We start from the raw sequence: 15,979 nt of genomic DNA, 5'->3' as shown, positions 1-15,979 counted from the left end.
TTTTTTTTTTTTTTAGGGTTGAAAGAAATCCCAAGTCTCCCTCTTCCTCCCCAACGCTAACAACATAACCTCCACCAACACCATCTATCAGGCCACTGAGACAGCAATCCGGTCTCGCTGGTGTTTTTCTGTCGGTTTCCCACTAGGGGGCAGAAGCGGGAGAGGGCGACGCTCTTGCTTCTCTAGCTCAGAGCCGACACCTTGCATGCACTTCCGGCCTTGTTGTGTTCCGCTTCCCGAAGAATGTACAAGCTGCGGTACGCCTTCCTAGTGAGACTGTAAACCTTGAGGATATTCTGCCCCGCCGAATTTTTGCATCTCAGAATCAAGCAGCCGCAATCGCCTCTTAGGGGAAGTTCATCAGATTCACCGCTGCTCGGAGCGGTCCTTTCTTTTCCATTGGAGCGGAGAGAGTGCTGCCATGACGGCCCCTGCTCAGCCCAAGAAAATCGTGGCCCCTACGGTGTCCCAGATCAACGCAGAGTTCGTGACCCAGGTGGGCTAGGGCGAGTCTGGTGTGTATGAAGGGATGAGGACTCTGAGGCCAGGGGGTGGAATTTTCTTCGGGAAGGGAGCACCCAGGAGGCATTTGTTCATCGATTCATTAACTCAAGTCTTTTTACTGAAGTGTATGTGCTGTGTGCCAGCCACCGCACTAGCTCTTGGGGAAACCATGGTTAAAGAGACCCTGCCCTGAGGAGTTCACATTCCGGGGGATACAGATACATGAAAAGAAAGCTTTTATGTTAGAGTTTGTCGCTCGAGCGATGAAGTCGCAGAAGGAACACCCCAGTCTACCTGAGACTGGCAAGATTTCGTAGCAGAGGTGATGTTGAACTGAGTGTTGAAGGAGGAATAGGCTTATTCTTATCCTTAGAGTAACCTCGATCTTTGAGCGGAGCGATGAGAGTCAGACAAGAGACTTGCTCCAAATAAATGCGTCTAGAAAGAGCAGTCTCCGACGCTAATGCGTGAGTGTTCCTCTAGAACCCGTTACTGTGTTTTATTGTGAACCGCGGTTGGCTTTGAACAGGGAAATACAATCCCCGGTAGCTCTTAGCAACATTCCTATCCTTATTTGTTGTTTGGGGTATTGACTAACAGTGCAAGTAACTCCAGGTAGAACTTGCTACTCACCAACTTCTTCTCTGTGCCCTGTCTCAGCAGATTTGCCAAGGCAGAAGCATAGGAGTCACTTTGAGTCCTTCTTTTCCTAGCCTGCACTTTGCTACATTCTAAATGTCTCTTAAATCTGTGTGCTTTCTGTGCCCTAAGCCAAGTTTCCATGGTTTTCTTCCTGAACCTAGGTATCCTAACCTATGTTCCTGTCTTTGCACTTGCTTTCCTCGAGCTCATTTTTCATATTGTTGTCAGAGTGATTACCCAAGTACAAATCTGATCTCCTCACTTATCTTCTTACAATTTCTAATGAGTTCTAATTGCCCTTAGGATAATGACTGGAATCATCCAACGCGTTTTATAGTCTAGCCTGTGCTTATATCCAGTTTTGTCTGTTATTTCCCCTTTTCTAATTGTGTTTTAGCCATACTGAACTGCACTTAATTGTGCTGTGCTATCTTTCACCTCCTGGCCTTTCAACATTGTTCCCTCTACTTAGATTCCTAATCCTCTCTGCTCCTCCCACCCTTTTCTTATATGGTTAATTCGTTGTCATCAATCTACATTAATTTGGAGAGGTTTTTGCAGATAACTTAAGACTAGATTGTTATGGTTGTTCAGTCGCTAAGTTCTGTCCAACTCTTTGCAACCCCATGAACTGCAGCACACCAGGCTTTCCTGTCCTTCACTATCTCCCTTTGCTTGAACTCATGTCCAGTGAGTCACTGATGCCATCCAACCATCTCATCCTCTGTCATCCCCTTCTCCCCCTGCCTTCAGTCTTTGCCAGCATTAGAGTCTTCCAGTGAGTAGGCCCCTCACATCAGGTGGCCAGAGTATTAGAGTTTCAGCTTTAGCATCAGTCCTTCTAGTGAATATTCAAGATTGATTTCCTTTAGGATTGACTGGTTGGATCTCCTTGCTGTCCAAGGGATCTCAAGAGTCTTCTCCAGGACCGCAGTTCAAAAGCAACAGTTCTTAGGCTCTCAGCGTTCTTTATGGTCCAACTCTCACTTCTATACATGACTGCTGGAAAAACCATAGCTTTGACTATACGGACCTTTGTCAGCAAAGTGATGTCTCTGCTTTTTAATGTGCTGTTTAGGTTTGTCATAGCTCCAGACTAGATCAGAATTCTCTTTTCCCATATACTTGAAATTTTGGGTAGAAGTTATTAGTTCCCTCCCCTCAGGGAGCTTACAGTTTAGAGTCAGTAAATGAACAGTGTAGTTTCAGACAGTTATCATTGCTATCAGGAGAATGAAACGGCATTGTGACAGAGCAGGTGGAGTGTATAAGAGCAGTCGGGAAAGTCCTCTCGGAGGTGGTTTTGACCTAAGACCTGAATGCCAAAAAAGGAGCCAGTTGGGGAAGAGCAGGGAGTCTTGGGAGACGCAGTGCAGATGCCTTATGATGTGTATGTAAAGAAGCCAGGAGAGCGAACTTGTGAAAGGAAGGATGGTAGAGACGGGACAGAGAGTATGTAGGGATAGTACCATTTCCCTGCCCCTCCTCCTCCATTATTTATGAGCACCTGGTGCACCTGACCAGAGAAGGTGCTTTCTAATGATTATTGAGTGAATGAGTTGTAGAGGTTGAAATTTAGTTATAAAGAAGATCAGATACCTGAATTCTGTGATCTCACTTTTTTAATGATAAGCACTTTTTAGCAATAAAGTATTCTTAAAGAATATACATTGTTTCTTTTGAGACATAGTGCTGTCACTTAATAGACTACTGTTATTGTTGTTTAGTCTCTAAGTCATGTCTGACTCTTTTGTGACCCCATGGACTGAGCCGGCCAGGCTCCTCTGTCCATGGGATTTCCCAGGCAAGAATACTGGAGTGGGTTGCTATTTGCTTCTTCAGGGGATCTTCCTGACACAAGGATTGAAACCTAGTCTCCTGCATTGGATCCTTTGGCCATCTGATTTGAAGAACTGACTTATTAGAAAAGATTCTGATGCTGGGAGGGGTTGGGGGCAGGAGGAGAAAGGACGACAGAGGATGAGATGGTTGGATGGCATCACTGACTTGATGGACATGGGTTTGCGCAAGCTCCGGGAGTTGGTGATGGACAGGGAGGCCTGGTGTGCTGCAGTCCATGGATTTGCAAAGAATCGGACATGACCGAGTGACTAAACTGACTGACTCCTGCATTGGCAGGCAGATTCTTTACCACTGAGCCACCAAGGAAGCCCTCCTGAGTGTGCTAATCACTTAAAGATTTATTATTTTGCAGATCAACATTCCTGAGGACTTTGAATCTGGGTTTAGTACTGGCTCACTTGTTAACATTTTATTGTGGGCAGCTCATTTAATTTTTCTAAACCTGGGTTTCCTTAGCTCTATGCTGAAGATGTTTGACTGTGGTTATTAACTTTCCCCTAGGAGTAATTAGAAAAGTATGTTTTGTTTTGTTTTTAAAATCACAGTAGCAGGTTGCCATGCAGGGCATTACTGACATTCAGCGGATTGTAGCCAAAGATGCTAACTGATTTACAAGCCCATGTAGTCCCCTTAGTAGGTAAATGACTCTTATCTAACGTGGCTCTGTGCCAGAAGTGCTTGTTACTGAATGATCTTGGTCTCTTAGCTCTACAGCCGTATGAATATATGACTTACTGTTTATACTGTTTACTTTTGCAGTTAGCATGTAAATACTGGGCACCCCATATCAAGAAAAAGTCACCCTTTGATATAAAGGTAAGTATTTTTGATTTGCAGTATCCTTTATGAATAAGTATGCTCTTTGTATCTCTTTTTCAAGAGCTGATTCATCAAAAGGTTTTCACTTTTTTTTTAAGTTAAAATGAATGGTTTTCTAAACTAATGATTGCTCATAAGAGAAATTTTGAAAAATACAGAGGCTACACATAAGAGAATAAAAGGTCATTTCTCAGTGATAACCTCTACTATCATATGTTGTATTTCCTTTAAGCTTTTTAAAAAGTGCGTGTGGATTTTCCTGTTCAGAGATTCTTAGATTGTTTTTGATTTATCATTATTAGATGACCATGTAATGTTGTAAATATACAGCAGTTTTCCTGCAGTTTTTTTAACAGTTCACCTAGGATAGAATCTATTGTTTTCTGGTTGATGAACTTCAATAAAGATATGTAGTAATGGTGGAAGAGGGGCGACTTGTTTAGTGTAGAGGATCAGATGCGTGGGGCCAGTCATATTCAGTTAGAGAATGAACTTAGGATTCATGTGACACAGTTTAGAATAATTGAAAAGAAAAAAGCCTAAACCTAAGATTAATTCTTACTGAAATAGGTTCTTAAAAAGAGGTCCTTACATGAAATAGAGCTGACATATTGCATGCCACTTAATGTGTAGTAAAGACAGATATAAAGCTTTGCCATTATATACTTCCAACTCCAAAACCTGAATTCTTAGGGATTATACCATTCAAGCCCCCCAACCCAAGTAAATGGAAACCTGAGGTTTTATCATGCATTCGGATAACAGAATGGCGTTTGTTTCTGTTATTTCTTTGTGCTTTCAGTTTGCTTTCTGATTTTTGAAAACACATTGTTAAAACGCTTAGGTGAAGCCCGCTAACATTTAGTATACCTTGTTAAAACTGTTTTAAAAATTATCCTGATCTTGTGGTAAAGGCAGGAAGATAATGAGGCAAGCAAATCTTGAATTTATATGAAATTTCTGTTTTTTTCTGCTTTCTTTTTATCAAAATCTAAATTATTAAAAAATAATAAAATGCCTTTACCACCCACAAACATTTATTTGACGGATATACTCTGAGCAATTAAAAGATATCATAGTTACCATAAAATTATATTGTACCATGTTAAAGCACTTTATAATTTTAACTTTTTTTTAAAAACTACTCTTATCACTAGTACTACTATTATTTCTGCTACTGTTAACTATTATTTAAGGCTCACCATATGCAAGGCCCTGGGCTGAATTCTTTATGTGTGTTGTCTTTTAGCAAACCCATGGGGCTCTTAATAGTATAATTAGATCCTTTTTGTATACTGGGAAATAGCCTTAGAGCAATCAGGCACTTGCACAGGTTATAGCCATCAGCAGTGAAGGTGACTGGTTTGAATCAGGCTTCCAACTCCAGAACCTGAATTCTTAGGTATTATACCATTTTATCCCCCACCAACCCAAGTAAATGGAAACCTGAGGTTTCATCATGCATTCGGATAGGAGAATGGCGTTTGTTTCTGTTATTTCTTTGCACTTTCAGTTTGCTTTCTGATTTTTGAAAACACATTGTTAAAACTCTTAGGTGAAGCCCACTAATATTTAGTATACCTTGTTAAAACTATGTTTTAAAAATTATCCTGATCTTGTGAATTTTTGTTTTCCCTAGAAATGAAATAAATACATCATTTTAATAATTATTTCTATAATTATTTTTATGTAGACATATTTATTTTTTCTACTACTTTGCTTTCTTGTTATTTTACATTTTGAGGAATATAATGGGGTTATAAAAAAAATCTCTGAAGTATTATTTCACTAGCAGTAATATTTGATAGCTTTCCTAAACAACTTGTTTTGTGTAATCTCAGTAACTAAAAACTCTCAGAGTCTGAAAAAAATTATTTGAGATATTAAACATTTTTATATTTTTAACAACAGGTGATTGAAGATATATATGAGAAAGAAATTGTCAAATCAAGGTAGGAATGAGTTTAATTTTTATACATAGGAATTAGATGTTTCTAACTTGGATCTCATCTGAGCGTCTAAACTAAATGTAATTATAAACTTGGAACTTTCTTTTCTTTCTTGATTTGGTCATCAAGGAGATGGTAGCTAGAAAAATTACATCTAGCTGCTGAAGAGTCATAAGATATTTCTTTGCCTTGTAATTTTTGACTCAGATTAGAGAGATTTAGGGTTTATTTTCTTTTTGAAGGAATGTGAGGAAGACTGAACATAAGAGATTTTAAAATTTCAGTTCAGTTAATACTAATTTTCTTACCATTTTCTGATAAATCTTTTTAAAGGATTATTTAAAAATTGGAAAAGTAAACATACATGATAATTAAATACCAAACAAAGAAGTATTTTGTACAAGCTATATATGTAATAAAAAATTATTTTGAACAATACACAGAAGGGGATAAGTTTCAGTAAATCTTCTTCCCTGGCCCTTAACCCTCAGTGTCTTTATTTATGTATACACCTGTTCCAGTTCCCTACTCCTGTGATTTTTTAAAAACTGCATCTTGGACATTTTTCCATATTTGCACATGTAGACATATATGCCCAATCAGTATTTTAAAAGGTAATTGACTAACCGTTTTAGTATGAAATGGAAACATTCATGTTATGAATGTCATAGAAATTATAAAATGGCAGATTTTATTTTTTTCATGTGTTCCATGAAATTAGGAGGTGAATTTTGCTAAATATTATAAACACAGTGTCAAAATAAGAGGTTAGTTGTTTTGTTTTAATGATTGATTCTTGAGCCTGATTGATTCTAGAGCCTTTGGTCCTAACAGGACCAAAGACCATGTTAAGGTTTTTTTGTTTTAAATTTGAAGAGCAGTAGGAAACCAGCGAAGCCTGATGGTGGTATTTTAAAAATGCCCCCGTTGGAGGGGGCAAGAGGCAGGTAGTTAGCTAGGTGAATATTGTTGTAGTCTGGTTAAAGATCATAATGGCATGGGTTAGCATGGGAAGTTGAGATACAGAGGAGTTACCAGTTTGAGAGAGAGGGAAGTGAAGAGATGGTTGGTGGCTGGATGTGATGAGTGTGGGAAGGGAGAAATCAAGGATGACTCCACAAAGTTTTTGGCCAAGGTAGTCAGGTGATTAGGTGCCATTCCTGACTTTTGCTGTTGTTGGTGATTGGATTGGGTATAGAAATGTTGAATTCTAGCTACTAAAGAGCCTTATAGATGTAGTATAAGCAGTTAGGTATCTAGGTGTAGAGTTATGAATAGAGGACTTGGTTGAGCCTACTTTGAGCACCAACCACCATTCTAGTGCTAGGGGTGCATCAGTGAACATGGCAGGTAAAGTCTCATGTTAACTCGTGGAGCTTATGTTCTAATTCTTACTTAGACAGATAACACATGCAAATGTAGCATCGGCAGGTCGTGAGTGCTATAAGTTAAAGTGGGATTAGGGTACAGCGACAAAGACTGCTACTTTAGGTTGAATGATCGGGCAGTCCTCCCTTAAGGTGTATCACATGTGAGCCGACACGTTAACTATTATCTTCCTTTTATGGATGAGAAAACTGAGGTACAGAGAAGTAACTAGCCCGATGTATTTTACCATAGGTAGATGAAGAGGCTGCTCCAGTTATTAAATCCTTGTTCTCTGGCTCTTATCCAATACTCTGTTCTTAAATAGGACAGGGTCCAGTTGCTCTTTAGGACTCTCTTAACCCATACACTGTGATTAATTGTTAATCCAATTATGAATCCATCCAAGTGATTTTTATACTGAAGAAAAAAGGATAACTTACAGAGCAGTTTACTTTTGCCAGTGTTTAGATTTCTTTTCATTAAAAATGTTTAATCCTCTTTACAATGAAATTAACAGATACTGCATAAAATGTACAGAATGTATAGCCTTCTGAATTTTACCACCACCAATGTTGGAAAAAAACCAACACCAACATTGTCAGCATCCTAGAAACCCTTGTATGGCCCTTTGCTTTACCATTTAAATATGGAAGTATGCAAACATGAATACCGTAGTTTAATTTTGCTTGGTTTTAAACTTTAAAAAAAATGGAACCACATAATATGTACTCTTTTGTGCTGGCTTCCTTCATTCACAGATGTTATTTGATTTTTTAATCTGTGTAACAATCAAGTCTGGAGTAGATAGCTCAGAAATTTATGTCAAGTCCTTGTCAGCCTTTTAACAAACTTTGTATAAGTAATATTTGTTATTATTACTTGTAACTTTTCATCCTTTAAAGATTTTCTGGCATGTCTAGTCTCTAGACCCGTTTTTATATCTTATATATATATAGCATTAGTTAAGCTCTTTACCTGTCTCAGCAAGTTTAATTTGCAAAACTGGAAGCTTATATCCAGTGGCATGGTTCTGGTCTCGTTCCTTTATTTCTAATATACAAAATGATAAAGCTAAATTAGTGGACATTTGAACCTACCTTTGCAGAGATACCCTAACTACAGGATCATTTATCCATATAAAACAAACACTTCTGTTTCTTAAAGTATATACAGAAATACCTGATACTGTCTCTACAATTTTCTAATATTTTAGACTTAATATCAAGACTACATGACATGCCTGTAATACAAATATGTGTCCCTTATATAGGAAGGCATGCATGACTTCAGCAGAATGTTTCCATTTGATTATTATTAAATGAAAGAAGATTAGTGCTTAAGAAATTGAGGGAGACTAGCTTTTGGCAATGATGATCCAATAATATTGGTGATCCAATATTATAAATATTGATGAGCACTTGTGTTTTGATTAAATCTACTTGGCTTATTAGTTTGTGTGTTATATCCTTGTATTACATGGTGCTAATTGTGTTTGTTATATGAATAGGATATAATTCTTCTTAGATAGTTTTTAAAAATAAATAAACTGAACAAAATAAAAAATATATAAAAGCAAAATTTGCTTTCTTCAATGTTTTATTGGATATAATTATTCTGCTGTATAAGTCAGTATTAAAACAAGATTCCAGAATACATCTGTATTAGTAACTCAGAAATGTTATATTCCCTATTAAAATATTTTTACTATTGACTTTTATATTTTTAGGTTTGCTATCAGAAAGATAATGCTCTTGGAATTTAGGTGAGTTAAAAGACTTTACTTTGATGAAGTTAAAGATGACAACATAACTTAACTTTTAACTAGGTTTTCTGTACACTTCTGTGAGTTGGTAAGAAAATAATTATTATAGACTTTTCAAGGTTTATATTTTTGTGTTTGGCTTATTTTGTAATATGTGTATGATGTCTTTTATTTTCAAGGATGTTGTTCCATTGTTAGTGTAACTGAATTTTGAATTGTTTCTCACTAATTAAGATACTGTGTGCTGAGCAATTTCTGAACTCTTACTTGGTTCCTCTAGTTACAATGGAAGTAAACTGGAATGCATTCTATAGCCATTTTTTTCCTTCCAAGCTTATTTATTATGACCAAACCAACCTTGTCCTGACCTAAACCACTTAAAGATATTTCAGGCAGAAGAGGATATGCAATTTTTAGATTATAATTTAGATTATATTACAGCTAGGTATGGCCAGTAGACTGGAAGTAAAAGCCAAGATTGTTGTTGATGATAGTAGTATTTGTCATTTATTGAACCTTGTGCTAGACATAATGTTAAACATTTTATATAGAGAGCAATCATAGCAATCCTGCAAGAAGTCACTATACTTTCCATATAGTGAAGGAAAAAAACTGAGATCAGAGCAGTTAAGTAATTTGTTCAAGATAATGCATTTAAGTAATTGGTGGAGCTAGGATGCCAGTGTCTTATGCCAAAGCTCATGGTTTTTCCACTTCTCCACCCTCCCTTGAGGTATAGTCTGCATCAGAAGTCAGTCTCTGTTTTAATGACTGTAACTCCAGGAGATAGTGAAAGACAGGGAAGCCTGATGTGCTGTAGTCCAGGGGTTGCAGAGTCAGACATTACTTAGAGACTGAAAAACAACAGCAACTCCCTTCATAAACTGATTTGATCCTCACAAAAATGGCATAAGACTAGCAATCACTTCAAGAAAATTAGAGATACCAAGGGAACATTTCATGCAAAGATGGAAACAATAAAGGACAGAAACGGTATGGGCCTAACAGAAGCAGAAGATATTAAGAAGAGGTGACAAGAATACACAAAAGAACTATACAAAACAGGTCTTCACGACCCAGATATCATGATGGTATGATCACTCACCTAGAGCCAGACATCTTGGAATGTGAAGTCAAGTGGGCCTTAGGAAGCATCACTATGAACAAAGCTAGTGGAGGTGATGGAATTCCAGTTGAGCTATTGCAAATCCTGAAAGATGATGCTGTGAAAGTGCTGCACTCAACATGCCAGCAAATTTGGAAAACTCAGCAGTGGCCACAGGACTGGAAAAGGTCAGTTTTCATTCCAATCCCAAAGAAAGGCAATGCCAAAGAATGCTCAAAGTACCACACAATTGCACTCACCTCAAAATTAAGATGAGTAAAATAAGCTAGTAAAGTAATGCTCAAAATTCTCCAAGCCAGGCTTCAACAGTACATGAACCGTGAACTTCCAGATGTTCAAGTGGAATTTAGAAAAGGCAGAGGAGCCAGAGATCAAATTACCAACATCTGTTGGATCATCGAAAAAGCAAGAGAGTTCCAGAAAAACATCTACTTCCACTTTATTGACTGTGCGAAAGCCTTTGACTATGTAGATCACAACAAACTGTGGAAAATTCTTCAAGAGACAGGAATACCAGACCACCTGACCTGCCTCCTGAGAACTCTGTATGCAGGTCAGGAAGCAACAGTTAGAACTGGACATGGAACAACAGACTGGTTCCAAATCGGGAAAGAAGTATGTCAAGGCTGTATTTTGTCACCCTGCTTATTTAACTTATATGCAAAGTACATCATGAGAACTGCTGGACTGGATGAAGCACAAGCTAGAATCAAAAAGATTTCTGGGAGAAATATCAACCTCAGATATGCAGATGACACCACTCTTATGGCAGAAAGTGAAAAAGAACTAAAGAGCCTCTTGATGAAAGTGAAAGAGAAGAGTGAAAAAGTTGGCTTAAAGTTCAACATTCAGAAAACTAAGATCATGGCATCCTGTCCCATCACTTCATGGCAAATAGATGGGGAAACAGTGGAAATAGTAAGCGACTTTATTTTTTGGGGCTCCAGAATCACTGCAGATGGTGACTGCAGTGATGAAATTAAAAGACACTTACTCCTTGGGAGAAAAGTTATGACCAGCCTAGACAGCATATTAAAAAGCAGAAACATTACTTTGCTAACAAAGGTCCATCTAGTCAAGGCTATGGTTTTGTAGTCATGTATGGATGTGAGAGTTGTACTGTGAAGAAAGCTGAGTGCCGAAGAATTGATGCTTTTGAACTGTGGTGTTGGAGAAGACTCTTGAGAGTCCCCTGGACTGCAAGGAGATCCAACCAGTTCATCCTAAAGGAGATCAGTCATGAATATTCATTGGAAGCACTGATGCTGAAGCTAAAACTCCAATATTTAGCCACCTGATGCAAAGAACTGACTTATTTGAAAAGGCCCTGATGCTGAGAAAGATTGAAAGTGGGAGGAGAAGAGGACAACAAAGGATGAGATGGTTGGATGGCATCACCAACTCAATGGACATAAGTTTGGGTAAACTCCAGGAGCTGGTGATAGAAAGGGGGGGTCTGGCATGCTGCACTCCATGGGGTCGTAAAGAGTCTGACATGACTAAGCGACTGAACTGATCTGAACTGAGCTGAGATGTTCTTATTATAGAGAGCGCTTAGGCTAGGAATTGGATCCATATGACCCTTAGATTAATACACTTTTTCATCACACTTTTTCTTCATCTTTCAAGAAGAACAATAAAAATCAAGTGGATGCTGTTATACAGTTAGGATAAAACCAGAGTTCTATGGTCCTGGCGAATATCAGATACCAAGAGAATTGCAAGAACTAAAGGAGAAAGCAGCAGAACATATTTAAGGCACCAATGACAGTGAAAGATTTTTAATAACTGATAAAGTGGGTCGTTACCTTCCAGGAACTTTTATGTAATTTCTGGGTGAAAATGCCATTTTCTCTGTGCCAGCCTCCAGACACAATAATGCTCAAGTTTGTAGTAGAGATAATTGATGGTCTCTTGCTAGAGTGGAAAGTGAGTTGGCATGGAGAAGGTGTCTAGGTATAGGAGAGTGAACTGAATCTTGAGAAAAGTCATCAGAGGGGCATGTTATTATATAGATTACATTTGCTGCAATTGCCAAAATAGAATCAGGGAATTAGTGAACAGTCCTTAAATTTGGTTTAAAGAGATATAGTTTGGAGTGTGGTCAGTATCATCTATATATCACAGAGATAAGTCCATCATCTTGGGCAGATCATTGACTCTCATATTCTCAAATTCCTTATCTAAAAAATGTAAAGAATAGGTTTGGAGTTCACTGTGTAATCAGATAATACCCATGATATTACTGTTAAAAACTGTGGCAAGCCAATGATATCTGTGGGGCATCTGGTAGAATCAAACATAAAGATACTCTGAAATGATATGTATTTCATCTAGACTGCCAAAAAAAAAATCCTACAGCTAAAACCTTGATGAATGTGAGTCCAGACTCTCAAATTACAGGGCACATTACAGCAAGATTTAGTTGAAGCAACAAAGAGCAGAATTAGATACTCCTCAGAAAACCACAGGTAATTAAATAATATATATACTGTCAAATCATATTTAAAATTATTATGAGTATAAAAGAAGAAATAGAATATGTGAATATAAACAAGACACTAAAAATGGACAGGTTTGGGGGAAAATGAAAATCAAAGTCATTGAAATTAAAAAACTCAGTGGTTAAGTTGAATAGATTAGACACAGCTAAAGAGGGAATTAGTGAATAGGGATTTAGAGCTGAGAAAATTAGCAAATAATAGAAGCATACAAGGCAGTTAAGAGATATAGAGGGTAGAATGAGAAGGTCCATTAGAAGAGATTTAGGGAAAATGAGGGAGTGGCAATTTAGAAGAGGTGATGGTTAAGAATTTTCTACAGTTAAGATATGAGTCTGTAAGATTCAGAAAGTATATTTAGCAAGCTGTGAACGGAGCAACAGTGACAAAAATCTTAAAATCTACTAGAGGAAAAACGATTACTCAGAGGAAGAAGAACAAATTGATTGTAGACTTCACAATTGCAGTAATATAAAAGATAGTAGAATGAGTCTAATAAATAGAAAAATAGAACTATCGACCAAGAAAGAATTCTAGCACCAGCTAAACTGCATGAAATAAACAGATTTCAGACAGATTCATACTAACAGACTTGCTAGCAGAAGTTCTGAAGGGCGTAATTTAGGGAAAAGGAATTTAAACTTGTTAAAATAGAATGATATGAAGTTTCATGCATTTACTATATGAAAGAGTAGTTATAACTTGGAGCCTTTTGGCAGTTATTTAGGATAAAATATTATTTACCAGTTTCCTAGGCTCTTGCAAACTAAGTAAGAATGATTCCTAAAGGTAGACCCATGGAAATATCAACATGAGGAGACCTTTGACTCTTAAGAGGAAGTAGAAAAATTCTGTGTTACAGCGCCATCCGAAATGCACAACTGTGTGTGTGCACCTGTGCCTGCACGCATGTGTACATGAAGACGTAAGTGAAAGTTACACTGAAAAGTTATACATGTGGAGTGGTTCAAAATAGAAACTAGTTCTGTGTTCTACATTAGTGCTCGAGAGGATTTTACAGCCCACAACAGTGATTGATGTTTATAACTACTCTGAACAAGAAATGGTTAAGTTTTGTTTTGAAAATCAGAATTACTTAGTTTAGGAATGTTTTCACCAGTCTTAAATAAGAATTTTGGCATTTTGAAGAGAAAATGCCAGTTACCTTGAAAACGGACGTATGTTAAATGCCTTGTAAATTAAGTAACAAATCCTCTTTTTGAGTAAGTCTTTTTCTTAGTTTTCAGAAATCATTTGGTCCTGATATGTGTTTGTGTTAATTTCTCAGTTACTTTTGTCTGTGAAGCTGTCTATCATATGATTTTAGAGCTGATATTTGTCAGATATTTTTGTTTTTTACTCTGTGAAGCACCTTAGATAAGGAAATATCCAGTGCTCTAATGGTGATAATTATATATGTCAGTAATCTTTGATGTTTTCCTCCTTTGAAAGTATAAAACTCTCTTCTCCAGAGCCATATTTGCTACATATGTTTGCAATAGTAGGACTGACCTACATTATAGATTAATTTGTGAAGGGCTCTCAGACTATCAATACAGATTTTCAAAAAGTTGTAAGTAATTAGACTTTTTCAGGGGAGTGATATAATGAGATGGTAGTAACTAACGAAATACTCTATGCCTTTTTATTCTTCATAGCCAGTATCTTGAAAATTACCTCTGGATGAATTATTCTCCAGAAGTGTCCAGCAAAGCCTATTTAATGTCAATCTGCTGTATGGTGAATGAAAAATTCAGAGAAAATGTCCCTGCATGGGAGGTAACAGATTTAAATTACTTCATAGCTTTCTTACTTTGCTCACTTAAGCTGTTACAAAGTAACTTTTTTACTGATGATAGTTTTAGAACAAAAGTTTATCCAAAAATAAAGTAAATATTGAGAAAAAGAACGGATGTATGAAAAATGCTGGGTTGGCCAAAAAGCTTGTTCAGGTTTTCCCTAAGATGGTATGGAAAAAGCCAAACAAACTTTTCGGCCACTCAATGATATTTCTTTTGGTTTCAATTCTTTCTTTAATATGCTGTGAATTGAAAAATTATGAATGTGAAATTATTTTTCTCCTTTGTGCTTAAAACAAAGAATGGCATGTATTATAAAGACTTTTATAAGGACTTTTACATCAGATAAAGTATATTTTATATTAAGTAGCTCAAAGAGTCAGACATGACTGAGCAACTGAACTGAGCTCAAATACATAATGTTCAATGAGATAATATTTTTCAGTGCCTTGTTTCACAACAGAGAGTATGTGTTTATAGTTTTTCCAGAGTAAAGTAGTATGTCTAAAGTCAAGACAGGTGCTTATATTCTAATTTCAGTCTTCTCTTTATCTGATTTGGGATCTGTTTTCTCTTTTGAAATTTATAATTGACATTTTCTCTTTGGCTACTATAACAGAGCCTTGATCAGCTAACAGAGGTCCAAAATCTAGGTTTTCTTTGGCCATTATGAAATGGTCAGCTCATCAAAAGAGTTTCTTCCCCTCAATCATACTTCTTTAAGTGAAGGAAAGCCATGTATACTTGCCATCTCTTTTGAGGGGATGGTCTGAGTACCATCGTATAAGGGCCTTGTGTCTTATTGAGAAATCTTAGACGTTTCTTAAAGTTGCTTTGAACCGCCAGAGGAAGGGAGAGGGACACCAGAGAATGACTTCATCAGTTTTCATGTTGTAAAGACCACTTTGGTGATTAGAGTTGATACAGATACAGAGAAGAGCTTACACACAGATTTGGAAGGTAAAATTGATTGGATTTGATAATTGAAGTAGCTTGAGGGAGGGGATATTATTTTCAGTAACCTTCCAGGTTTGGGCAACTGAATGTAAAAGATGAGAGGTGCCTCTTACCAAGATAGGTAGAAGAGCATTGAGGAATACTTTGGCGGGTACAAAATTGTTGAATTGAGTTTTACACTTTCTGAGTTTAAGTTGCTTTTGGAATATCTAGATGTAATTGTAGTAGACAAAGCAATCTAAGGACTGAAGAAATCTGGACTGATGATGTGTCTTTAGAATCATTAGCATATGGTAGTTGAAGTAATGGGAGAGGGAGAAGAAGATTGAGGCTAGATCCCCAGGGACACTGCCTTGTAAAGTGACAAGAGAAACCTTCGCATCAAAAAGGAGTTGAGGGTTGGTAAGCGTCCTTAGGACTTGACAGCTGTAACAGCTTCAGGGGAGTGCTGTACATGGAAACTTGTTTTAGAGAAGTAAGTGAAAACAGCTAGTGTAGGTCATACATTTGGAGCACTTGCCTATGAAAGAAAAGAGAGCTAACAGAAAGGTGGGGAGGTAGATCACAGAGAAGCTTAAATATGTTTACATTATTTACCTTTTCTTTTTAAAACATTTGTATATTAAGAGTAAAGAGATAATATAAAGGAAAGGGTGTCTTTGAGATTAAATAGAATAGGAAGACTTCCG

At 37.1% G+C, this 15,979-nt stretch overlaps 1 protein-coding gene across 1 annotated transcript in view; it reads left to right on the top strand.

Annotated features, from left to right (window-relative positions):
- The first annotated feature begins 206 nt into the window (after window positions 1–206).
- Window positions 207–15,979, top strand: part of AQR (aquarius intron-binding spliceosomal factor) — a 90,061-nt gene continuing 74,288 nt past the window's right edge. Inside the window, exons 1-5 of the mRNA XM_061430691.1 lie at window positions 207–496; window positions 3,769–3,825; window positions 5,740–5,780; window positions 8,872–8,907; window positions 14,193–14,313. Of these exons, the coding sequence (XP_061286675.1) occupies window positions 422–496; window positions 3,769–3,825; window positions 5,740–5,780; window positions 8,872–8,907; window positions 14,193–14,313 (330 nt within the window). The 5' untranslated portion in view covers window positions 207–421. The remainder of the gene's footprint in view (window positions 497–3,768; window positions 3,826–5,739; window positions 5,781–8,871; window positions 8,908–14,192; window positions 14,314–15,979) is intronic.

Source organism: Bos javanicus, chromosome 10 (assembly GCF_032452875.1).
Source record: "Bos javanicus breed banteng chromosome 10, ARS-OSU_banteng_1.0, whole genome shotgun sequence".
NCBI classification, from domain to species: domain Eukaryota; kingdom Metazoa; phylum Chordata; class Mammalia; order Artiodactyla; family Bovidae; genus Bos; species Bos javanicus.
This window is presented reverse-complemented; position numbering and strand designations above follow the sequence as displayed.